Source organism: Talpa europaea (assembly GCF_964194135.1).
Source record: "Talpa europaea genome assembly, chromosome: 13".
Lineage (NCBI taxonomy): Eukaryota > Metazoa > Chordata > Mammalia > Eulipotyphla > Talpidae > Talpa > Talpa europaea.
The window spans coordinates 75,801,787-75,829,187 of record NC_140080.1 but is presented as its reverse complement, the minus strand read 5'-3'; the positions used below and the strand labels follow the sequence as shown (position 1 = coordinate 75,829,187).

The 27,401-nt window shown below is 35.5% G+C and overlaps 1 protein-coding gene across 1 annotated transcript in view; it reads right to left on the bottom strand.

The window, feature by feature from the left end:
• The window catches only part of PIK3C3 (phosphatidylinositol 3-kinase catalytic subunit type 3), a gene marked incomplete at both ends in the record, with an annotated part of 164,594 nt that overhangs the window by 91,981 nt on the left and 45,212 nt on the right, over positions 1–27,401 (bottom strand). The window contains 9 exons of the mRNA XM_084252697.1: positions 403–467; positions 4,486–4,555; positions 5,299–5,427; positions 8,587–8,718; positions 12,876–12,992; positions 14,367–14,472; positions 18,438–18,505; positions 23,268–23,358; positions 24,762–24,916. Coding sequence (XP_084108823.1) covers positions 403–467; positions 4,486–4,555; positions 5,299–5,427; positions 8,587–8,718; positions 12,876–12,992; positions 14,367–14,472; positions 18,438–18,505; positions 23,268–23,358; positions 24,762–24,916 — 933 coding nt within the window. The remainder of the gene's footprint in view (positions 1–402; positions 468–4,485; positions 4,556–5,298; positions 5,428–8,586; positions 8,719–12,875; positions 12,993–14,366; positions 14,473–18,437; positions 18,506–23,267; positions 23,359–24,761; positions 24,917–27,401) is intronic.

Sequence of the window (27,401 nt, the reverse complement as noted above, 5' to 3'; positions counted from 1 at the left end):
AAATATATTTTAAAAAATAGCAAAAATATTCCAATGATATACATTGCTTAGTCCTAGTAACTATTTTCCTTGTCTTGTATTAAGGAGAACAAGGTTACAGGGAAAAAATAGGATTGTTAAAAGATAATTATGAAAAATATGTATGAACAACAGTATCACATTACCACTGTTTTGAATAACAACAAAACCAGAAAATATTTAAAATGCTCATTGGTTATATTTCCATATTTTGAAATATAATAAACTTGATCATTTTTTTATTTGTACACCAATTCCTGATCTATCATGTATCAGATACTACTTGAGGAACTGAGCATCTCCAGCTATATATTGCTTATGAAGACCAAATTTTAAGAATGTATTTATAAATTTTATAAATCTTTAAAATAGATGGTACTGTACCTGAATGCTTCCTTCTGTATCAAGAACTTCAGCAACAGGAACTGACTGGATGAACTGCATGAAGCCTACACAGAAACATACACACTGAAGTAAGCACACTTATTGGTAAGCAATAAAAATAAAGGTTCTGCAAAGAATAACTTTATTTGCAAATATATACACTACAAACTGAAACAATTTAAAGAGGTGTATAAACACTGTACTAAGGTTATACTGACAATTATGTCAGAGGAACTACAAGGAGTAAATTGGTAAATTAAATTACAGTAATTCAACATTTTTCTAGGCCAGTATTACTATACACAAGGAACATAGTAATAGGTTAAGCTTCTTAAATCTGGCATAAAAGATTTATTCTTTCTGTAGTTTTGTGACATAAATCAATTAAAAATGTTTCAAATTTAAAATCACATTTAAACCTGGAATTGTGAAATATCGGTCACCTAACCTTGAGAATGTATCATGTTTATTGGTTCTTTTGAATACTTCATTCTCTGTTATTTCTTGGAAATGATGGGAGAGGAAAACATAACTTCTTTGAACTACCAAACAATATACAGTTGATAATACAAGTGGAAAGGATGTTGGCTTGGACAGGGTGAGGGTGATGAGGGTAGAGGAGGAGTCAGGTTCTAGATATATTTGAAGGGAGAGCTGTCAGAGTTTGCTAGCAGATTAAATGTGGATAGTAAGGGAAATGAGCTGACAAGGTTTTTCTTCTTTGTTTTACTATTACTGTCTAAAAATAAATTGTGTTTATCACTCTCCTTCAAATTCTTTTTTTTTTTAAAGATTTATTTATTTATACAAGCACTGTGGGTACAGTCAGAAGCATGGGAGGGTGAGAGAATTCACCAGAGTCAGAGCGGGGAGCAGAGCAGGCAGAAGGACCAAAGTACACTGCTGAGGGGAGCAGCGGGCGGCAGGAGAGGTCTGTGCGCCATGTGGTACCCTCGCCCGGTGGCCAAGGATCGAACCGGCGCTGCAGAGGCTGTGGGCAGCTTCACAGCCCAGCGCTCAACCGCTGTGCCACCGGGAAGCTCTCTCCTTCAAATTCTATGTGCTTAATTGATGATCAACTGGTTGCTAATTCTACAATCCCTGCTCTTTGAAAGCAGGGATTCTTGTCCAATGCTCCATCCCTAGAGTCTGGTATAGTCTGACACAGAGTAGCCATTCAATAGAGACTGCTGAATCATGAATGAATGAATGAATGAACAAGTAACTGCTATACTTCCAACAAGAGTTGTTCTAATACAGCAGAAATAGAAAGTAGACATTTCCTTTAATATAGCCTATGAGTTCAGACGCAAATTCAGTTTTGTATCAATATACTGGCCGTATCAGGGAAAAAAATGTTTATTAGTTTGTATTTTAGGTTCTCAAATGTATCCTAGGCGTTTATATCTCAAATTGCTCCTCACTCACCTGGGGTTTGTTTTCTATATCTTTCATTTATTTACTTTATTTATTTATTTTCTTCCAAGTCTCCAACAGTCATGGCTTTCAGTTTTCAATTTTGTGGAATTTCTAGAAGAGAGCCCTGTTCCACTAATAACACATAATGCATTTCTAGATTTCAAAGTAATGTTCACTTGTTCAGTTTTTAGGCAATGAGCTTTATAGACAGTAGAATTTCATGACAACCTAACCCTTGTGTGCCTAGAAAACCTCTGAGGGTGGGAGGGATGATGACTAAAGAAATGGAAGGAAAGCCTGATAAATTGTAGGGTATTAGGCAGTTATATAAAATTCAGTGTAATAAAGTCTTTTAATCAGAAATAGACATGAGGCATTAAAATCCTTAAGTGCTTATTATAGATTACTAATTATCTATATGATTATAGATAATGGAATAAATTGTGTAAAGTACAAGTTTGGTCATTTTTCATGGTTTTTTAAAATGAGGTTTCTGATTTTAAAAAACAGACAATAATCAAGGATACAAAAAGATTTCTAGCCCAGAAGTGAAATAATCCTTGAGTAGTTATTGGACTGCCTGTAATTTATGAAAATAATTAATGGCTTGCACAGCTTTCTGAATATCTGGTGATTAGTAAAATAATCTTCTTTTTCAAAGTGACAAGAAAACTGACCTTTAAGCACGAACAGGTTAGAACAATTTATGTTAAAAACCACTTTCTGGCTTAGTGGACTGAACAGAATACCTAAAGTGAAGCTGCCTTTGAAGCTACTTGATTCCTACAAATATTCTAAATGCTTCAGGGCTTGGGTAACCACTGAAACAGGCAAACTCAGAGTCCTTATGATCTTCTAGGTGTAGACCCTGTGCTCTGCACTGCTCTGTCCTATTTCCTTAAACCCTTTAAGTTATGATCAATAAGAATCCGAGTGAAAGAAGGGACGGAGCAAAGGAGAAGGAAGCAGAAGTAGAGAAGGATGGATGGGGGAAGGTGGAAGAGAGGAATGGAGGAGAGAGGAACCCCTGGCCTCTATGTAGCAAATAGGCCTAAACTTCAAAAAAATTCAGAATACTCTTTAGCTCTTAATGTCAAGTTAGTTCTAAACTAAGTCAACATTATTATGTAAAGGATGAGCTACTGGAGGAATTACAAGCAATTTCTTTGTCTTTGAACACTTACAGTTCACTGTTTGAAGGAAAAGAACAGATTGTGTTCTTTGGGACAAGACCTTAAAACCCAAAAGTCAACCTAACATACTGTCAAGAAACATGTCATTTAGAGACCTGCTGTTGTGCCAGTCCTTTTCTACAGAACACCCCAGTAGCTCATTGTGTAATTCTTTTAATAATGCAAAGATCATACAGTGAGTACTGCATTAAAAACATACTCACTTTTTCTAAGGATCTACAGGAAATGTATAAACATCCTGCTTATATGGTCTTTAAGAATACTCAGAGTGAATAAATACTGATGAGACTTCTTTTATCTTTTTATTTTTTTTCCCTACCACCATCCTTATAACCCTTTGTTCCTTTCTCCAACTCCCACCCACCCCAAAAACAATAGGTATTTATTGTTTATATACTGTGCAGCGAGAAATTTATCCAGTAAAAAATAGAGCCACAGATCACATGAATGTAGAAGTTTTACTGTGTAAGTACTATGAACAAAAGTACTATGAAAAAGAATAGTGTAGAGGAGACTAAAGTCACATCAGAGAGAAGAGAACATATGAGACGTTTTGAAGTATAATAAAATAGATAACTGTGGAGCAAAGGATGTTAAAGAAAATGACTATAGCATAAATGAAGATCTCATGGCTTAAAGAGCATAGTGTATACCAGAAAATGGAAAGTGGCCACTGTGGCAGAAGTCTGGGAAGCAAGGAGGAAGTAGCATAAAAGAATCTTAAGACAGGGCAGGGCAGTCAGCTACATTAAGGCTTTTATGTTTGTCTTAAGAGCAAATGAAAGTTGGCACAGTCAAAAAGCAAATTTGTACTTTTAACAAGATCATCTAAGAAGACAATGACAAAAGTAATAAAACTATCAAAAAGATTTTTAAGTGGTGAGAGGAAGGACAAAATCTAAAAATATACATTTCTCCAAGGTACCAGAGGGTATGAATCTCTAAGAGTAACAAGACTATGGAATTTACAGTAGGTATTAGGTAAGCATTCCTAGCGAATCTGCCTCCAAACTTCCAAAGGTTATTCAATTTCAAATAACCCTATATTATGAGTACACATGTATATACACACAAACACGTATTTAATTGCTATGGCAATATCATTGGCTGAGTGGCTTTATAAACAGAGCACGGCAAGAAACCTCTCTAGTGCAGAGTAACTCTTAAATGGTGACTCAGGATTTAGAGCACCAGATAAGAAGTTTTGTGAATTGCAACCAGTTTTGAATGCAAAGAAATATATCATAAAGGTATTAAATTTTCTTTTCTAAACGCTGTTACATGATCATAAGAGATGAACAGAAGGATAGAAGGAAGAGAGGGAGAATGTCAGGTAGGCATGTAGATCCAGTTGGTCCTCAGTGCTACAAATTAGCTCAACCATAAAGATTTTTAAAAGCATTTAATTAAAAAAGGAAAAATATGCAGAATGGACATTGGAAAAAACAATCATGATGTAAAGTAAACTTACCATGCTTTGTACTAGTGGCTAATACTTTATAAGGTGTCAACTTCAAATCCAGATTTTCTTTCCGTAGCAGCTTTTAATAAAAAAAAAAATAATATATTAACCAAATGTAAAGATGATTATGAAAGTTTTATAGGTAAATATTATAGTTTAATATGAAAAAGATTTGGAGGACAAACAAAATTAAGATTTAACTACATTGGTTAATTTAACTTTTATCATCAAAATTAATTTAGTAAGCACTTATATGATGGTATGCCATATTTTTAATCTTATTCTAAATCACTAGCACTAATTTTCAATGAATGTTAGGGTTCTTCCTATTGATCTATGAATTCTGTACTGGACATAAAGTACTTCAACGCTCAGAAGGGAATGAGGACAAACATGCTACTTCAAAAGCCAGAGATGAATTTGAGTTTGAATTTTAAAAAGTAAAAATTAGGAAATTACTAAATATTATATGAAGAGAACTGGGGGAAATGTTTTTATAAAAAATGCATATATACAAGGGCCTCCCTGCCAGGGAGCTAACCTACATGGTACAGCAGACCTCTCCTGTCTTGCCTGCTGCTCCCCTCAGCAGTGTATCTCCGTAGATCTACCTGTTCTGCTCCCCACTTTGGTGACTCTTCTCACCCCCTGCACATCTCATCCATGCCCAATTCTTGTATAGATAAATAAAAATAAATCTTTAAATAAACAGATTGTTCAGTTCTCCAGGATTGTACCTAAATGTTCACAAATACTACTGTGTCCATACAGAAGTTTTCTAAAATGAAAAAATGTTCCCTATCAACATAAGGTTATGTTCACCTTGTCCATAAGTGAAATGATTTGAAGAATAAGTTGATCTTGGCGTAAATCATCCCCATGCTTAAATATAACTGGATATTTGCCTCCATCTTCTGTCTTAAAGAATAATTGTGCAGGCATAAGAGCGCTCTGGAAATAAAAATAATGCTTTCAATTTGGATGTAAATTAATCCGTTACATTTACTATATACAGAAAGAAATGCTGACATGGAAGGTAAACAAACAGGTAAGGATATAAAAAAAAGATGATTTCGCAACAAGCTGCAAAGTTGCATTAGGGTACCTTGGAGAGAACAATGAACTAGCTAATAGAAGATAACATGGCAGCAATAGCCCAAGCTCTGAAGTCAGTTATGGTTGGGACTCCAGGTTGTGGAAGAACTGAGTTAGCTCATCTTGTGTGTGGTCTTTACCCTTCTTTCTCTTATCTGTAAAATAAAGCAAGCATCTCCCCTCTAGAATTTCAGAGGGGATCAGAAACCATAAAAGTCAAGAATCTGCCACCATGCCTGATACAGCACATCCTAAATAGGTTCACCATCATTTTAATATCACAGACATACTGAATTTCAGTGAGATGAAATAGCAAAGCACAAAATATGCCAGATAAAAAGTCAAGAGCGGGCCTCCCCTGGTGGTGCAGCGGTTGAGTGCTGGGCTGCGAAGCTGCCTGCAGCGCCGGCTCAATCCCTGGCCACCAGGGAGGGTCCCACATGGAGCGCAGACCTCTCCTGCCGCGCCCGCTGCTCCCTTCAGCAGTGTATTTCGTCACTCTGCCTGTTCTGTTCCCCACCCTGGCTCTGGTGAATTCTCTCACCCTCCCGTGCTTCTGACTGTACCCAGTGCTTGCATAAATAAATAAATAAATCTTAAAAAAAAAAAAAAAAGTCAAGAGCACTGGTGATTAATGGCAGGTATCCAACTATTTATAGTTGAATTGTCTCTTTTATAAAATAAGGGGGAATCTAAGTATCCGTACCTTTTTCTCTATAATAACCTTGTCATACCCAGAATTATTCCCTTCATTAAATGAAATCTTCCTTTAGTTAATATATGCTTAAATCAACAAGCAATGAAATGAAATTATCTTCAGAAACTAAACTTCACATAGAGAAGCATACTAAGACCACTACTTTGGAGATAAACGATCACAAAACTTCTGAGAGATGCCCTACTGGTTTTGATCACTGAGAATTAATGTCATATGGAAATCTGAAGAATGCATAATAATCTAAAGAAATTAGTCTCACAAAGAAAAAGTTCACAGAAACCTTACACAGCCCATGAAAGAAAACAGCATGAAAAGTATCACAAAGAAGGATAAATAAGCATGTAACAAATAGTAAAATGCTAATGGAAGTAAAATGGTAGGAACACAGTTGTTTAAAATTTAAAATTCTTTCAATTTTGCTATATGTTTGAAAACTTTCCTTTAAAATATTAGGTGAAAAGTATCAAAAATGCGTCAAAGACCAAAGACTGACTGACTGTGGTGATTATTTTGCAACATATACATATATTGAGCTATTATTTGCATGCTTAAAATGTTAAATATTTAATTATACCACAATAAAAAAAAGCGTCAAGGAAATATGTTTAGAGTTTACAACCTCTATTGACTAAAACTCTGAATTTTAAATAATCTTAAATTTGAAGTATACTTTTATCACCCCAAAATGGTTTATAAATTACCTTAAAGGTCATCTGGGACCCAAAAATTAAGTCACTATGCTAGCCTATTCTAATAAATGCATACTTTAAACAACTACTCAGAATCTTCCAGAATGCTCACATTTTTATGGGCTGAAAGAAAAAAACTGGATATTGGGGTCAAAATGATGTCCCTTGCTAGTTTATTAATGATGTACTTCTTACATGTACGATACAATTATAATATTGTATAATTAAAGAGAAAATGGGTCCAGAGTATACCTAACAATAGTGGTAAATATACATTCTTACATTCCACTCTTATAATTTCTGCTCTTAGATATTCTTTACCTTCCTGTTAAAAAAAAAGGTGAAACTACCTTTTCAATTTACTGTTCCTGGTTAGTTCTTCAGCAACAAGAATGTCTGAAAGCTGGTCTAGTTGGAAATTCCAGGCAAAAGGAACACTTATTACACATATACTGTCTTCTGTGTAGCTTTTTGCATTTATAGTTGCATGGACTATAAGCATAAACTAAGAAATATTTGTGTTTTATCTCCTGTAACAGTATTTTTTTAAAATTGTAGGTTAAATTCTATTAATGAGTTTTTAAAACCAACCAAACATGTTACAAGCAACATTTGAAAATTAAAACATTAAGCTAGTTTTTAAGAGAACAGAAGTGACCTGAGTCCACAATACATAGTAGGAGCAATTACTACTATATGTTTTTGTTGTGCAGGCTAGGCTGCCATAGGTTGCCTTTAAATATACCCTTTAAATAACAATTTCCTACTATAATCACACCCCTTTTAGATACTTAAATTGTTGTTCTATGAACCCCTTAGCTGGATGCAATGTAACACCCCAATGCAACTTATGCCTTGCCTTTTCATGCTAGAATCACAAAATCTAAAATATTATGTCTCACAGAGAACTTTCATTATAATGCCAAGCGGAGAATGATGCGTCACAGATAATAACCAAATAATGTTAAAAAGGTTAGCTAGGATTCATATTTAACCATGTGAACTTATGAACTGAATATATGATACAAGTTTTGCAATCTAACTTCTTTTAAAAAAGCTAAAAGTATTTGTGGCTTGGGCCTCCCTGGTAGCGCAAGGGATTAAGCACCACACTATGAAGCAATCCACAGCCTGTGCAGCATGAGTTCAATCCCTGGCTGGCCAGGGAGCAACCCATATGGCGCAGCAGACCTCTCCTGACTCACCCGCTGCTCCCCTCAGCAGTGTACTTCAGTCAATCTGCCTTTTCTGTTCCCCGCTCTGTCTCTGGTGAATCCTCTCACCCCCCCCCACCTCTGGCCTGTACCCCAGCTCTTGTATGCATACACAAATAAGTCTTTAAAAAAAAGTAGGTGTGGCTTTTATTAACAAATAGTTCAATGAATTAAAGATTAAAAAAAATCTGATATAAAAATATTTGATATATTTCATAAAAAAATCCCTATAATAACACAGGACCTTAAATCAAAACAAACTGATAAATAAAAGGTACCTATTCATCTAGCACTTACTAAGTCAAAAGAAATTGCACATATCACCTGCAATATAATAATTTTTGAAGGCAGTGTCTCTGTTTTAGCTTTAAAGAATTAGGTTCCAATCACATACCTTAAATAGTGTGGCTGTTTCTGGAATTATACCTCTAATTTTCACCTGGGGTTCTAAAGGCAATGGGATAAGCTCCACATCTGCCAGATTCATCTTTTCATTGTCGCCAAGCAATGCCTGTAACCTCTCATTCTAGAACAAATAAGAAAGGATTAATTAGGTTAAAGGAGAAAACTCATTTATAAAACATATAGTAAAGACAGAAAGGTCTGATCTATTTATTTTCAAAGCACCATAAAAGTGGGTACAAAGTAACATAAAGCAGACATAATGTATATGATGCTCAAGCAGGTTTAGTTACCTTGTCAATAACAGCAGCATGTTTTTATGAACTGGGATATAGGCCAGAGGTGTGGGGGTTGGGGGTGGGAGGATGAGAGGATTCACCAGCGACAGAGTGGGGAGTAGAACAGGCAGATCTACTGAAATACACTGCTGAGGGGAGCAGTGGATGAGACCAAGACAAGAGAGGTCTGCTGCACCATGTGGGTCAGCTCCTGGGTTGGGGATTAAACTGAGGCCACAGCAGTGATAGTGCTGAGATTTAACCCCTAGGCCACCAGGGAAGCCCCCAGCAGCATGTTTTTAAAAGGAGTACTTTTTTGACTAAAAAGCTGAACTTTACTAAAAAGGTTAAAGAACACCTTTTCTTACAGCTGGGAATCAGGAATATACTTGAGATGGACTTAATTGAAGGTACAAAATTAACATAAAATGATAGAATCAGGAATATATTTAAGCATATCCTATTGCTTTCCTGTTTTCAAAGGATTTGTGAAACCACAAAAAGAAAGTGTAATTTCATTTGGGTTTTAATTTTGTATAGCAAAATATTAAGAAGGAATTTTGTTATGGTACTCCGCTATATGTTGTGGGTTTAAAAGTAAATTCAATTTACTTGAAGGAACTTGGACCTTACCTTTTAATGTTTATCGACTGTTTGATATTAAGCTTATCCTAATCTCTCATCACCTATTTTCTTCAGTTCACAAGCACAGTACACTGAGTCAAGATTTCAGAAAGTGAGTAATTCAACCACAGCGAAAGAACTTTTTCAGCTTGCAGCGTCGATACTATTTACACAAAACCTTTCTAATCAATTTCAGAGGAATAATTTCTATTTCTCTCCTTAGAAAGCTGTGAGAGTACTTTCAGGGTGAATACTTGACTTGTCAACCCCAGAAGCATAAAACACTTCAACTGTAACGTTACTAAAAAGATGTATGCCATAAGAAGGGAGAACTCTGGAATCAAAAAGATGGAAATTCAGAAAAATAATATATTTCAAGGCCTACCAAGACTTTAAATTATTTGCTTTCAGTAATACTCCAAATCTCCCTCTAAAGGATGAAAAGTCCAAGTTAAGGTACACTGAAACTGTTTAGAATTACTACATATCCCTTATAAAAAACAGTTATATCTGCTGTATGACCAGATATTCCAGCATAAAGTAATGCCAGTTAATATGAATTTCAAGTTTTCCTGTAATAACCAATTTCTAATTGATGTGCTAAAGAACAAAAATGAAAAAGCAGATAAAGAGAAGGGTGAGAAAACCAGCCACTTCTCGTCACTTCTACTGCCACAAGCCGTGGTCCAAGGGCTTGGACCATCATTTCTCACCTCAATTATTGCAACAGCCTCCTGATAGTGCTTCTTCAACCTTTGAATCTTCCAGTTTCTTAACAAAAACAACTAGAATACTACAGATCATGTCATTCTTCTGTCCAAAACCTCAAAGAGCTTCCCCTCTTCTTCAGTGTTTCCTTATAACGGCTTAAAGGAAATACTCTATGTTTCCCTATAATGTCTGTTCTTATCTACTACTCTCCTCACACTCCCTTTGTTCCTAACACATAGGGCTTCTTCTTATTTCACAAACATGCTATATACACTCCCACTTCAGGGCCTTGGAACTTGCTCTTTCTGGTCTGTAATAGTTTTATAGATATCCACATAGGTTGCACCCTCACTTGCTTCAGGCCTTTATTCAAACAGCAGCTTCTCAGAGAGGCCACCCTGATCACTATTGAGAAGTGAAACACTATTTGATAACTTAAACCAAGCATTTCCTACCCACCTTTCCTGCTATATTTTTGCCAACAGGACTCAATTCTATTGAGCAAACTTCCTATTTTCTGTCTTATTTATTCTGTTTATTTCATCCTTCCATAAGAATATTAGGTCGGTAAGGGCTGAGATATTTATATTCATTGCTGTATCATCAAAAGTTAGAAAAATGCTTGGAAGTAGTAGGCATGCAACGCATTTTTGTGGAATAAATGAATATTATCATCTAAAGAATCACAAAGTAAATAAGAAACTACTTAATATTCAAAATTAAAGTTTCTTTAAAGAAAAAGCCAGTGGAAATGCATTTTTACTGAAACTCAAACATTGAGAATCAGAAACCTCTGCAATAGAATTATTCCTAAATTATAGATCTATACAGAAAAGATAGCAACATTACAATTTATTTTCCCCATGGGCCATTAAACTCCTGGATTACCTTACCACTTAGCTGGTACTGCTGCACTCACCATGGCATGTCTCTCCCAACTTCATTATGAGGGAAGGGAAATCACTACAGATGACTTTTCAATTATTAGCAGTAGTCATTTCATTACTACTTACTAGTAACAACACAAATAATGATAGTAGAGAGCCATCATGGAGTTTCTGCAAGGTGCCAGGGCTTGTTTTTAGTAAATCTATATAAATATCTAAAAAGATATTTAATCAATGTTAAGAATATATTTGGAACTGTATGACTAAACTATATGCAATGGGGCAAAAACAAACCTTATTTTGTAAATAGGCAGTCATTCTCCAGAATAGCTAAAACTGAGGTATAGTCAGAAGCTCATGTAAGAGGAACAAGCCAAATAAAACCAAACTATGTTTTAAATACATGTCCCAAACTGACAGTCACAGGAACAGACACTCCCTCTGCTGGTGGGCACTTGCTATTACACTGCTTCTGACAGGAACCTCAGGCTAGAGGGACAGGGGAGGGAATGGCAGCAGGGATTTAGCTATTTAATTGTTTTTGATTCTTCTCAGTAAGAAAAAAAACAGCAACCAGTATAAATAATGTGTTTCAGGCCTCCCTGGTGGCACAGGGGTTAAGATGCAACCTATTAAGCTGTTCGGAGCCACTGCAGCATGAGTTCGATACCCGGCCAGGAGCAATCCACATGGCACAGCAGACCTCTCCTGACTTGCCCGCTGCTCCCCTCAGCAGTGTACTTCAGTCAATCTGCCTGTTCTGTTCTCCACTCTGTCTCTGGTGAATCCTCTCACACACACACCCCCACCCCCACAGCTCTGGCCTGTACCCAGCTCTTGTACGTATAAATAAATCTTTTAAAAATAAATAAATAATGCATTTCCCTTCAGCTTATTTCCTCCTACCCAACCTTGTGAATATTATTCCACCCACATTTCTCTGCTAGCACTTCTCTTTAGTCCTGATCCCCTGCCTCTGAGCTCTGGACTCCATCTTTTCTTTTCTCCACTTTCCTCTCACAAATCTGGAAAGCAATAAAATGGGTTGTCTTTTTATTCAAAGGTCACTAAGAATGATCTGCCTGTCACAGGATTAGGTAAAGAGAAGATATCAAGTGACTCCTTCATATCATTTAGATTAATGATCAAGAGAACACCCACTCTTCTATTTTCATCAAGTGGAAGCCTATCACTGACAGAAAGAAATCAAAAGGTACTCATGAAAAGATACAAAAGTTACTTTGATTGAGATTTCAAGTTTGTATCTGTTTTCAAGTTAGTGTTGTTACTAACAACTAATTCAGTAACCTGGGGAAAGTTACTCTGGACCTTCATCTTCTCAGAATGCTAGACTAAGATCTTCAGAGGTCCTTTCCAGGACAAACTGATCATATTCTAAGATACCAACATTCTGAAATCTGTGCTAGTAAAGTATTGCTGATAAAGATATGGGCTCAAAATGCCTGGGTACAAATCCCATCTCCAAAAATTACTTGCTAAAACACTGGATAAATTACATAATCTCTCTAACCCTAATTTCCTTCACAATTAGTATAATAATGGTACTTAAAGTATAAGGCTGTTGTGTGAATTAAAAAATACATATACACTCATAAGACAGACTCCTACACATAATGAGTACTTGTAAATGTTCCTATTACCCTAACTATGTAAACATTTCACAAAATATGTCACCCAAAGAAACAGAGACAAAACTCAGTATTTAATAATACCGAGACACATTTTTAGGCATAAAGAGAAAGCAGAACTCTCAGGTTTACCTTTTTCTTACGATTTCCACTTTCACGCTGCACTGCCTTCATTAGATGGACCAGTCGGTCCACAAACGTCTGCTGTGCAGCCAGCAGAGATCGCATGACTCTGACAGACTTATCACCCTGAAGGGAATCAAAAGAAAGGAAATTAGTTTTGTACGGCATAGTGATCAGAGTTTTGCTAATAGCATGGGTAATCCTTATTTATTCTTCCAATAGCTGCAAACTTCATCATGAAGTGGAATTGAAAAAGTTTAATTATCTTGATTCACAGATAATGAGAAATCTGCTATCTTACTTAAACACCACCAACTCTTCCACGGTTTAAAATTATCTTAGTCTGCAGTAAACACCAGTATATCAAAATGGGTCTTCTCTCACATTAAAATCCTGTGACAAGATAGAACTCATTTACCCAAATACACATATTCATTGATTCGGTGACTATGTGGAGCCCATAATATTTTTAGAAATGTTCTGGTTATATGGCAAAAACATTTTCCTTAAAAGAACTGAAAGAAATGCTTTAAAAAAAAGGGGCAGGGCCTCCCCGTGGCGCAGTGGTTGAGTGCTAGGCTGCAAAGCTGCCCGCAACCTCTGCAGCGTCAGCGCCTGTTCGATCCCTGGCCACCGGTGCGGGTCTCACATGGCACGGCAGACCTCTCCTGCCGTGCTCCCCTCAGCAGTGTATTTTGGTCCTTCTGCCTGTTCTGCCTGTTCTGCTCCCCACTCTGGCTCTGGTGAATCTTCTCACCCTACCGTGCTTCTGACTGTACTCAGTGCTTGTATAAATAAATAGATAGATAGATAGATAGATAGATAGATAGATAGATAGATAGATAGATAGATAGATAGATAAGTAAATAAATAAATCTTTTTTTTTAAAAAAGGGGGGGGACAAGTACTCTAATAACAAAGTAATACATAATTGCTAATAAAATATGTCATTAAAAACTATATGCCTCAAACTCTTATTTATGCGGTGATCTCCAGTTCAAAAAATATTGTACATCTAATTTCTCATTTATTCTTCTCAAATATATTGACAAGTATAGCTGAGAAGGGTCATTGATGAAAAAAAAGAGAAAGAAAAGAAAACAGGGAGGGAAATGGAAAAGTGAATCTTTTTGTTGTTCCATGGTTGTCAGACTTGGCTTAAGAATCAAAAAAATAAATACTCAAACCTTGTTGGCTATCTACTTTCTATTCCAACTACCAACTACGATTATAATGCAAAAGCAGCCATAAACAATATGAAAAAGAACAAGCATTACTGTTCCAATAAGATTTTACTCATGAACACTGACATTTGAATTTCAATAATTTTCAAGCATCACAAACTTTTCTTATGATTTTTCTACCATTAAAAAATATAAAGAATATATATACATGCATTCTTTATAAATACATTATTAGTTCATGACACATATCAAGACAGGCAATAGGCTAGATCTGACCCATGCATTGATTTTGCCAACTAGCACGTTAAATGGTTACCTTCAACAATGCTTGGCTGAATCGTCTCATTACATTCAAGTACATTTCGTGGGTCTTTGGATCTCTCTGTTGAGTATCTTGATCTTCACATTCCACTATCACATACCTTAAAATATGTCAAGTCATTCATACAAGTGAAATGAAACTCCATTTTGTGAATACTGATACCTTTCCATTAAAATAGATTAATTCACATTTGAGAAATAATCAAATGAGAGCAATGAAACATTCCTTTAACAACCACCTATAAAAGGTAAAATTATCTAATTTAGTGTTCCTGACTGTTTTGGTGGGAACAAGACATAATAATAAATACACCTGAGAATCACACAATCAGATGTATGCATACAGATGCATGAAACTGAAAAAAATGTTTCAGAAAGCAATACTCTATGAACAATGTTAAGAGTTAAATTCAATGGATCACAATGCATAGTTTGTTAGTTCAGGACATTACCTATGTCAAACAGACAGTGACTCTAAGCTATAAAATTGTCAATACAGGCCTACTTAAATCCAACCTATACTTATCCACCCTTTAAAGTACTTAACTGTTTCCATTACCTTACTGTATTTTCTTTTTCCTGTTGACAAAGCAAACTCTTTTACAAATGAGCAATACAGGTAATATACAGGTAGCACCACTGCTCTATTCAGGCTTCCCTGATCACCAAGTAATAATGGCCTCAACTATTTCCTGTCATTAAGGGCTTGTGTTAATTCATAATAAAGATTAAATATCAAACACCTCTCAAAATCATTCAAGCCAATATACTACTGCAAAAAGAAAGTTCACCTAAAATAAAGACATGGGCCTCCCCTGGTGGCACAGTGGTTGAGCGCTGGGCTGCGAATCTGCCCGCAGCCTCTGCAGTGCTGGTTCGCTCCCCGGCTGCCAGCGAGGGTCCCACATGGCGCACAGACCTCTCCTGCCACCCGCTGCTCCCCTCAGCAGTGTACTTCAGGCCTTCTGCCTGTTCTGCTCCCCACTCTGGCTCTGGTGAATCCTCTCACCCTCCCACGCTTCTGACTGTACCCAGTGCTTATATAAATAAATAAATCTTAAAAATAAAATAAAATAAAATAAAGACAGCATCATCTCCAAATATGAAGAACAAATTTAGTAAAGACTAGAAGATCTAGAGTTGAGTCATTTCTGAATTCTTTGTTTACAGCAATAAGCTAGGTTCTACAAAGGACTCTAAGTTACTCTTCAAGTAGAAATGTAGACAAAACTTTCCAGGTACCATTTCAAAATGACATTAGTTAGCTATTATCTAGAAATTTTGTTTTGTGGGGGAAATAGTCTTTATTACCTTGGAAGGTCTTAAAAGTTACAGAAAAACATGGCAAGGCACCCAAAGTTTACTTTTAACTTCAAATTACAGCAATGGCTATAAAAGTAAAAAAACCTGGAGTGATTTATAGATCCTGATGCCCAACACTTTACAGATTGGAGACTTATAACTCCCCTCTGTGGCTTAAAAGGTTGACACTATTCATTTTAAAAGGATTGTTTGTACAACTATAGGCCTCTAAGGATTCAGCTTTAGCAGAAAATCCTTTTTAAATCACGGTATGGAGAACAAATGAAAAAAGGAAATTCAAAATGTCCAAAAGGAAAAACTCAATTAAAATTTATATTTTAATACATTTGTTCTAACAGAGTAAGCTTAGAGTAAGAGGCATTTAAATTGCCACATCTGATTAATATTTTTATACTTTTTGCCCATGTTCAAAGAAAGAGAATGATCATTTTAAACAAGTTCTTTGAAATTATTTTCCATATTTTTACCCTACAATCACAAAAGCAGTGTCCAACAAAGTAAGAAGTCCACATCAATAATTCTATTTCCCCATGAGTATTCCTGAATATGCAATACACAGACTGTAAATTTGGGTAAAACAATTACTCCTCAGAGAATGAACAGACATAGCACATGCTATTGCTTCAATGAATTAGAGTTATAGTGGGAAAACACAAATCAAATCTAAGTTTGATGGAATGCTTATAAGACTGGGAGTTGGGGCTGCACTTTGTTTATTATCTATACAGAAAACAAAGTGCTCATCTAAGGCTCCCATTGTTCAGATACTTTCAGAGTGGTCTGAAAATTCTTCCTACTTGAACTCAAATAGAAATCAAAGATTTCTATCACAACAAATTTCAGATTTTACAATGAACTCTGGTTTATAGTCAAATCCAAAGAAACAAAAATATAATCAGTACATGTACACACACTTTTAATAATAGTGATTACTCTTGAATATAAATTCTGAGGCCAAGAAAATTGGAAAGAAATAAAAATACCTACAAGGGAATTCTTAATAAATGATTTAAAAATATATAACATCTTACTTTAAAAATACCAAGGAAATTTTAAGTACTTATTCAAAAACTCAACAAATGCCTCACACACTTTTTTCCTTATTTCCTTTTAAATATTTACTTACAGTGTCATGAAGAAATACTTTTCCACAACAACAAAGAATAGACATATACTTAAGAATTCAGATTGGAATATGGAGAATGTTAGAAAGCTGGAGGTTATACTAAGAGGAAATAGTTATTTGAGGATATGAGAATTTCTATGTAAACTTTTCAAAGTGATAATGCTGATTAACAACTATCCAGACTTCTTTCAATATATTTTCAAGAATATACTAAAATTTACTATGAAGGAAATGGAGTTTTATGCATAGAATATTAAACTGCTAAAGTAAAAGCAAGAATTCTTATTTTTCTTCTCACAACTAATGATACTAGGAAAAAATAGTTTCCAAAGGGGGATAAAATGACTGATTTAATTGAGATTATTGAAAGTGTTTTTTTTTCCCATTGTAAAAAGAACATTAAGGCTAAAACTAAACAATAATTCATTGTTTGTGTAAGTAATGGATACCTATGTTTGTTAAAAGGCCTCTGATACAGTTATTTATTTCTTTAGTTACAGGGGTAGTAACCAGAACAACAGTATGTTTGGGGAGTTGGAGAACATAATTAGGCTTGATTTGAGCTACACGACAGTTTTTTTCAAACAGTCTAAGACAAGATAGTATTTTTATTTAATTTCTTCATGGGAAGAAAAATACCTCATTATTCTTCAAAAATAATGAGCTTTCAGAATGGGTCTATATTAATTTGTACCTCTCAAGTAAACTCAGTAAACCGAGCAATAAGATTAGCTCAGAGATAATTTCTATAGAGAAAAATAATTAACTACACCAAGAAGCTGCAAAAGCATTCCCTCAAAAGTACAACACAGAAGATTTCAGGTGGCCCTTACCCAGCTGGCTTTGCCCTTTGTTTGCCCTGTAAAAACTAGATAAGGCCCCAGTGTTTTCTTTTATTAAACCAATATAATTCTCATTGTAGCTTAAGGTACTTGTCCTTTACACTTTAGAATCCTGTGACAGATAAAAGGAGTGATGCCTCACTGTCTTATCTCAGGAATCCAGTTAGTCTCTCTGCCTTAGCTTCTCCTTTCCTTCAACTAAATCAGGAATCATCTGTTCAGATGTAAAATATAAATATTTATACTTGTCCTATTTTACTGTTACAGAAACAAATAAGAAAAGATCAGTGAAAGAACTCTGTAAATGGCAAATTGCTAGAGAAATAATCTAATTCAAGTTTGGGTTCTGTCAGATTCAGAAACACCATGTTTCTGCCTCACTTTCATAATCTATAAGTAACTTCAAATTCTAAAATCTTATTTTTGCACAATTCCAAAGTTTTGGTAAATCAGGTGAAAATACACACCTGAATGACTGGGAAGTATCACAGTTATACTACCTAAAAAGAATAAAAGAAAAATTGACATCGAACTAAAAAAAAATCATTACCTTACTCAGTTTTACCTGAGATCCTGAAAAGTTAGTGAAAGGTAGAGCAACAGTAATGCTAAGAAGCATTTCCATTAGCTTAACAGTAAAGGAATATAGCTTGATATAAATACTGCACTTAGGCTTTTGAGGACTGCACATCTTATTTTAAACTGCCTTTATATTTAAAAGTGTGAAAAATAGTTCTAAGGCTTGATAAGAGAATATACAGAAAATGTCACATACCAGTATAAATAATTAGCCAGTGTGGAATTTTTACAGGCTCTTGATATCAAGAAGGTACAGAGATCTTGCTGAAAAAAAGGGAAGAAATGTATATGTATTATATTACCATCTAGTATTAACAAGGAGGAATTAAGAGTCTAAATTTGCCTATCAATTTTAAACCATATATATTTGTCACAGACCAGATTTTAATCCATCCATCTATAACTCCCATCCATTCACCCAATATTTATTCTATAACAGGAAATATCTGAAAAAGGAAAGATAATGTGATTTGCAGAGTACCTTGTTCCCCTGAGCACTATAAGTAGTAGAGAAGACAGACATTAAAGAAATAATCACAGGCTTACTAGAACAGGAGAAACTATTTATACCACATACATCTGACAAGGGGTAGCTATCCAAGATCTACAAAGAACTCATACAACACAACAAGAGGAAAACAAATGAATCAATCAAAAAAAAGGGCATCAGGTGCCTCCCTGGTGGCACAATGGTTAAGACACAACCTATGAAGCTATAAGCAAGCCATTGCAGCATGAGTTCAATCCCTGGCCTGGGAGATACCCACATAGCACAGCAGACCTCTCCTGTCTTGCCTGCTGCTCCCCTCAGCAGTGTATTTCAGTTGATCTGCCTGTTTTGTTCCCCAACTCTGTCTCTGGTGAATCCTCTTATCCCCACACTCCTGACCTGTACCCCAGTTCTTGTATGCATAAATAAATCTTTAAAAAAAAGGTTTAAAAAAAATAAGCATCAGAACTAAATACGCACTTGCCCAAATAACACATACAGATGACCAATAGACACATGGAAAAATGTTCTTCATTTGCGGAAAATGCAAATCACCTCAAACCTGTGGGAGGTACCAAAAAGACTAGAAACAAGTGTTAGTGAACATGCAGAGAAAAAGGAACTCTTGTACACTGCTGATGGAAATGTAGACTGACCTACACTATGGATAGCAGTGTGGAGATTTCTCAAAATATTAAAAATAAATCTACCATATGATCCAGCAATCCCACTATATGCATCTCCTGAAGAATGCAAGAGCACTAATTCAAAGGGATATAAGCACTTCTCTATATGCATTGCAGTACTACTTACAATAGACAACCAATGGACACAACCTCAGTGCCCAGAGACAAATGAGTAGATTTGTCAGATGTGGTATTTGTCAACGAAATACTGCTTAGCTATTAATAAAGACAAACTCTTGCTATTGTGACAACAATGGATGGAACTAGAGGGGGTTATGCTAAGTGAAATAAAGTCAGAAGGCAAAAGACAAATTCAGCATGGTTTCACTTACATGTGGAATACAGAGAAACAAAACAGAGGGTCAGATAAAGCCAAACTAATTAGAACCTACCACAGAAATGAGATTAACAGAGGGGAAGACAGGAAGTGAAAGAGCACAATGGATTATGGTGGAAGAATATGGATGTCTTGATGAAGGGTATGGTGTGGTAACAACACCTGACTGAGGAGATCTCCTAAAATCATAAACAATGTTGTAAACCAATGTTACCTCAATTAAAAAATAGATTTTAAAATAATAAATTTGGAAAACAGTCAAAAAATTTTAGATTGGGAGGTCAGAAAAGACAGTAACAAGATATTCAGAAAAGAGTGAAATGATACTCTATACAAAAGATCACCTGTGAGACTATTGAAGGAAAAAAATTAAATGTATAGGAACACTAAAGCAAAAAAAGCTGTAAAGGAAGACAACAGGCAAATTATGCAAGACCTTGTTTTTGTTTTGTTTTGTTTTTAAGATTTATTTAGGGCCTCCCTGGTGGCACAAGGGGTTAAGCACCGCACTATGAAGCAATCCGCAGTCTCTGCAGCATGAGTTCGATCCCTGGCTGGCCAGAGAGAAACCCACGTGGCGCAGCAGACCTCTCCTGACTCGCCCGCTGCTCCCCTCAGCAGTGTATTTCGGTCTGTCTGCCTGTTCTGTTCCCTGCTCTGTCAATGGTGAATCATCTCAACACCCGCATCTCTGGCCTGTACCCCAGTTCTTGTATGCATAAATAAAATCTTTAAAAAAAATTAAAGATTTATTTGTTTATGCATACAAGAGCTGGGGCACATGCCAGAGGTGTGAAGGGTGAGAAGATTCACCAGAGACAGAGTGGGGAACAGAACAGGCAGACTGACCAAAATACACTGCTGAGGGGAGCAACGGGCGAGTCAGGGGAGGTCTGCTGTGCCATGTGGGTAGCTCCCTGGCTGGGGATAGAACTTGTGCTGCAGTGGCTGCAGACAGCTTCATAGGTTGCTTCTTAAACCCTTGTGCCACCAGGGAGGCCCTATGCAAGACCTTAAGGCCACAGTATTGAATATGGATCTTATTTTAAAATCAACAATGCTTTTTTTTTTTACTTATAAGTGTCTAAAGAGATCATTAATTTGCTATTAGGCTATTGTTTGATAGGATGTTGCATTGGATAATGTTTTCCTAATTATAAAAAATATATAACTTATCTGGATTCACTAATTTTTTAGACTTCAAGACTGTGTATGTGTGTGTATGGTGGGGGGAGAGAGTAGTGTTTCCGATGCCAGAGTGTTTTAATCAATATCAAACTCACTTGTCGACTTATGTGTAAAAATATACAGTGTAATATATGATGTCCATATAATATGTAACATAAAATAACATTTATTTGGTGCTTTTCATATAAAGTTAGAGATTATATACTATAAAAATAAAAAAAAGTAAATGCTTAACAAAAGATCTTAGGAGAGTGAGATAATCTTATTGACATTCATGAAAATGACTCCAGTTGCTCTGAAAAGTGTAGGCCTGAGAATCAGTTAAGATACTTTCACAGTAGTCTAGAAGAGGAGCAGAGAGAGATGATGATGGAGAGAATCCATCACCTGACCCAAACAAGCACAATGGCTTCCTGAAACTCCAAGACAAATAGGCAAAGGAATGGGGAAGAAAACAAGATGCTCCTCGGGTGTCAGTGTGGAGACAAGGATATTGGTATCTCAAATAGCAGTAAGAAGAAAGGGACTCTAGCTTCACTGGAAGTCAGCTTGATATGCAGTAGACTCTTAATTGTTTCGGGATAGCACAAAGGTGAGTACTGCTTATACAGTAGTCTACTCTACTGGGGGCAGGAGAAAGGGAAGGGAGCCATTACTTGAAAAGATTCTACTGCTTTCTGGGAGTGTTTGAGTTACATGAACATGTTAAGGAACTATTCAGCTAACGAAAGGTAAAAATGGTTAATCGTTGAGTAACAACATAGTTTCTTCAGACATTAAAAAAATCAGAAATATATAAAAACTATTTATTTTCTTTAGCTTAAAAGTTTTGAGTGATAAATACTGTGTAAAACTAAATTCTGGACATATCTTTCAGAATCCAATCACTTCACACAATCTTCAACTCGTACCATACTCACCACCAAGCCTCATCTGAATTATTTCAATAGCTTCCAAGTAAAAGTTACTTGATATTGTGGTTTTACAAGGTTCATACAAGGGATCTTTTGCTCTCTCTGATTCATGCTTCTGCTATGCTTTTTTGGTCTCTGTTGTTCCTCAAACCCAGCAAGCTCTGATCCATACTTACTATTATGTTTTGCCTGAAATGCTTTTCTCTCAGGTCACCACATGGCTGTTTCCGCAACTGCTTCATCTTTAAAATACATTTCTTTCTCCAGGGAGACCTTCCCTGATCAATCTTTCCAAAATTACAGATACTGTACCCATTTGAACACTCTCTATGGCCCTTTTCTGTTTCATTTTTCTCTACAGAAAATAGATATCAACCTATCTTTAATAACATATAAATACCATTGACTATAATATCAAATAGTAGAATGTATGCTTCAGAGACAAATACATTGATTGTTTTGTTCTCTGTTGTATCATCCCCAGAACCTACAATCATTTTGGCATATAGTAAGAGCTCAGAAAATATGTATGAATGAATGAATTACTGATCAACACATTAGCCATGAAAAGGCCAAATAATTAAAAGTGCAGTTGAAGGATTCTTTAAAGTGCTCCCTTAAAGACTCTATGGTCCTCTGATTGTAACTCTCTTTTCAGTATTTTCTGTTTATAATTAAGAGGGAGGCAGACAGTCAAACTTTGGTTTATAGCAAAGAACTAAAATAAAAGTCATCCATTCATCAATATTAACTCCTAAAATGTTACCAAAGGCAATATATATATATGTATGTATTTTAAAAATCAACTGAACTTTCTAATATTAAAGCATGTATTTTTGACATGAAGTTTTTGACATCAGGAATATGATTCTTCAGTGAGACTTTTTGAGGAGAAATCCAACAACATATACTAGATCAACTTCTGCAATATACTTCTCAAGGTACCCTTCATAGCAGCATTAGTCAAACAAGTGTGTTTCACCTCTAAGCTTAGTCTAATTTGTTTTTTATTAATTTTCTGTATAAGGTAAAAATAGATGCTTTAGCATTATCCCTATCATCAGCCATACATTTCTAAAATGTAATTACAAACACCAAAGACTACAGTGATGTTCATAAATGTTAACAATAAATATTCCATGTTTCTTTAATAAAAAATTTAAACCCAGTTTATCTTCACATTGCATGCAAATTCATTTATATGCTCAAAGCACCAATAAAATGCCCTGAAGTGAGGATTACCTGGACTTTTTGCTGAGAAGAAAAGTCATAAACATGCATAATAAAACAAGTTATTTAATAAAGCTGCAATATTTAGTTTATTAATCAAAACAAGTGTTTTAAAGATCAACATTAAATGTGTATCTGGGAGGACATCTCCTGTAGGAAACTTGAAAAACTTTGTACTCACTTCCAGATTTTCACCATCTGAACCTTCTTTAGTTTTGGTTGCAGGAGGAGGAGACGATATGGGAGGAAGAGGGCTGGTTATAATTTGGGAGCTGAAAAAAAATAATGAGATATGACTAATGTGCAACATAATCTGTCTATAAGAGAAGATACATATTTTTTCATCTTATTTTACCTCAACTCCGTCTGGCCAAAGGATCACTTCTATATAACACTAGAGTTACATTATGCTCTGGAAAAAGAGGTTCCATGGTCAAATAATGAGTAACAGCCTACTGGAAATTTATGTGTAGTTTGAGTATTAAAGTTTTGATGAGTACTACAGTTTTGTTTTTAAAGCCCATTTTACTTTAAACCAATTTCCAAACATGTTTGGCCACAAGACCACGCTACTTCTTTTCATCTTTTTAAAAAACATACAAATTACAGGCTGTATTTGGAAAGTATCAGGTTATAGTTTCCACCCTGTCATAAAATCTTAAATAGACTTCTAATAAAACATTCTAGGTGGCATAAATAAGAAGGAAGGCAAATAAGCATGAGTAGTGACTGCAGGTCTCCAATGCACAGCTAAAGAAAATGGGGTCTCTTAAAAACAGAAAAATGCGTAACAGCCTAGGAAAGAAAAATGTGTTTTTCTGTTTTTCAGTTCACCTCCAAATGAAAAAGAAAAGATAAAAAAATAGCATTATCATAACTATAAAGAAAGCTTCAGACCTACGCTCTTGGTTTATGTGATACTGAAATAAATGGACTGAATCAGGGAATCTGAATTCTCAAACTCGTTCTATTGTTATTAACAAATCTCATGGCGTTCCCAAACATTTTATATCACTAAGCCTCGGATGTCTCATCCAAAGGTTCCTATTATTTCAAATTTTAAGATTTTGTGAGTTATAACATGTTAAGTAGAAAGAACATGGGCTTTGGATTAACTCTATCTTTCACAAGATAGAAAATTCTAAGCTATTAACTTCTTCTCAATGTAAACTATAACTTTTCAATAAAATATTATGTTCAACAACATGTCCTACTCTTCATTTTATTTTTGTGTGAACATACTTGTACCTAAAACATTTGGAGCTCTATTCTAACACTTTTCTAAAAGTTTTATGTGTATTAGCTCATCTTATCTTTCGACAACCCTTAAAGATTAGTTACAATTGCTATATTCCCATTTTTAAGATGAGAAACTGAGGCCATAGGAAGTATTTTTACCTTAACACAAGTTGACACAGTTAACTTGGCAAAGTTAAGTTAAATGACAGCGTCAAGATTTTAACTCAAGTATTCTGACTCTGTAATCAGTACCGCAAAACAGTACTCTATAAATACAGTAATTAGCACTCTGTGAGTATATATGCCCTATTCATTGGTAAAATTTCAAATGTAGTAGCAAGTAAGGTTGGGAAATCTAGCAAAAAAAAAAAAAAAAAAGACAGTTTGAAAGCAGGGGCAGGTAACTATCAGATTGAAAGAGTCTCTGGATATTCACCTATCTATTTCTGCAGAATTTACTCCAGAATTTGACACACTCTCTGAAGTTGAACCCTGGCTATCTTTCTTTGTAGGTTCTAATCCATTTTTTATGTCATCAAAATTTTCATATTTAAGAGCTTGGACGAGCTGTAATAGGTACATCAATAAATCCTGGAAAAACAAACAAAAATAAACTAATATTAGAAAAACAATGAAATGTGATTAAACATAATTTATTCTTAAATACTAAATTAACTAACAATCTAACAATCAAGTGACTATATTAAAGCTTCTCTATACTGCTTGTTTCTAAAAATCATTTTTCAATTGGGACAATAAACACTCTATTTTCTATTTTTTTGAGATTTATGGCATTCAAGATCTATATGTGAGCTTACATTCATTTTCAAAGGGAAAAAAGTATATTGCATAACAGAAAATTGATTAGTATATTTAATGACAGGTATCCTTCTTGAGCAGTCTAAGTAATTCAGTTTCACTGCTAGCTTACATTACTCCGGAAATGCTGCTGAATGTATCATCACTGTGTTTTCCCATTTACAGAAAAGAGCAAGTGAAATTAAAAAAGGCTATATATTGTTATTAAATTCCTCAATGGGCCTCCCTGGTGGCGCAGCGGTTGAGCACTGGATTGCGAAGCTGCCTGCAGCCTCTGCAGCGCTGGTTCGATCCCCGGCTGCTCCCCGGCCACAGGAGGAGGGTCCCACATGGCCCGCAGACCTCTCCTGCCGCCCACTGCTCCCCTCAGCAGTGTACTTCGGTCCTTCTGCCTGTTCTGCTCCCCGCTCTGGCTCTGGTGAATTCTCTCACCCTCCTGCACTTCTGACTATACCCAGTGCTTGTATAAATAAATAAATAAATCTTAAAAAAAAAAAAATTCCTCAAGAAGGGGCATATCTGAAGAAAATGTTCCTCTTTTTAACTCACTCATCACTATCTGATTTATTGGTAATCTGGTATTCAACATTCAAACAACACTTTCCTTTATTTGTATGAAAACAAACTTATTTTATTTTTTTTAAAAGATTTATGTTTATTTATTTATTTATTTGTGCAAGCACTGGGTACAGTCAGAAGCTCGGGAGGGTGAGAGAATTCACCAGAGTCAGAGAGGGGAGCAGAGCAGGCAGAAGGACCGAAGTACACCGCTGAGGGGAGCAGCAGGCGGCAGGAGAGGTCTATGCGCCATGTGGGACCCTCCTCCGGTGGCCAGGGAGCAGCCGGGGATCGAACCGGGGCTGCAGAGGCTGTGGGCAGCTTCGCAACCCAGCGCTCAACCACTGCGCCACCAGGGAGGCCCTGAAAATGAATTAATTTTAATAGAAAGTACAAAGTCTATTTGTTACCTAGTCACAATCTTAAAAGTTCCTCCAATCATGAAGGACATAAGCATACAAATAAAACAAACAAACAGAAATCAAGTTTATTTTTCAGGCAATTCAGTAAAAATTTCATGAGCTGTGAATTAGTATCTAGGTAGCAATCATCATTTTTCTCAAGAACAAGTTAATTCTAATGCTTCAGAGTATACATGTGAAGTCCTATGTCAGTATGACTTCCTAGCGTCCCATTTCTTATTGAATTAAGAGTAACTCTTATTTAGGCATACATCGTTAGAGACATGGGTTCTGTTCTTGCCTCCTGGAGAGCCATGTACATTTACACTCCTGTTAAAGAGAAATAACTTCTCTATTTCCTGTATTTTTAACCTCTTCGACTTGGCACATACTGCTTTCGCTTCTTGGAATGTAAACTAATGAACAACTACAAAAATTCCAATTTTCCTTCCGTGCTATCTCAAAAGCCACTTCCTCTTTCAATTCTAGTGGAGCATTTCTCACTCCTTTTGAGCCACAGGATAGAAAGAAATATGGCTTTAAATTTAGCAATTAAACTTAAATTCAGAAAGGCATTAAAGATTAAGATTTATTTTTACAAGTGTATAGCTGATATAATATTAGAAAAATCTCACAAGATTTCATCTGTTTTCGTGGATCTATGGTAAAAATATAAGCTGATGTTTTTCAGATCATATAATGTTATGCCTACAAAAGAGCAGAACCTACCTAAAGTCTATTAGAACTAATAAAAGAAAACATGAAAGTGACTGGTAAACTATAAATATTAAGACAAAAATACCGTCTTCCATTTGACTATTGAAACTATAAAACATTTGTTTTACAAAACAGAAATGGGGTAGTTCATGATATTATCAATATAATTATGGAAAAAATATTTAAAAAACATTTAAGAATTTTTACAAAACTGCAACTTTAATAAAAAAAAATCATGCCTTCAGGAAGGAAGGAAGATTTAATATCACAAAGATGTCAACTTTCCCCAATATATAAATTTAATGTAATTCACTTAAAATTCTGTTGGAGTTTTAAGAAATTGATAATATTATTCTAAAATTCCTGTAAAGAATGTACAAAAGTTATTTTAAAAACTATAAAAAAGGGGCCTCCCTCGTGCCGCAGGTGGTTTAGCACAGTGCTGTGAAGCTGTCCACAGCCTCTGCAGTGCCAGTCCGATCCCCGCAGACCTCGGAGCAACCCACATGGTGCGGCAGACCTTTCCTGTCTCGCCCATTGCTCCCCTCAGCAGTGTGTTTCAGTAGATATGCCTGTTCTGT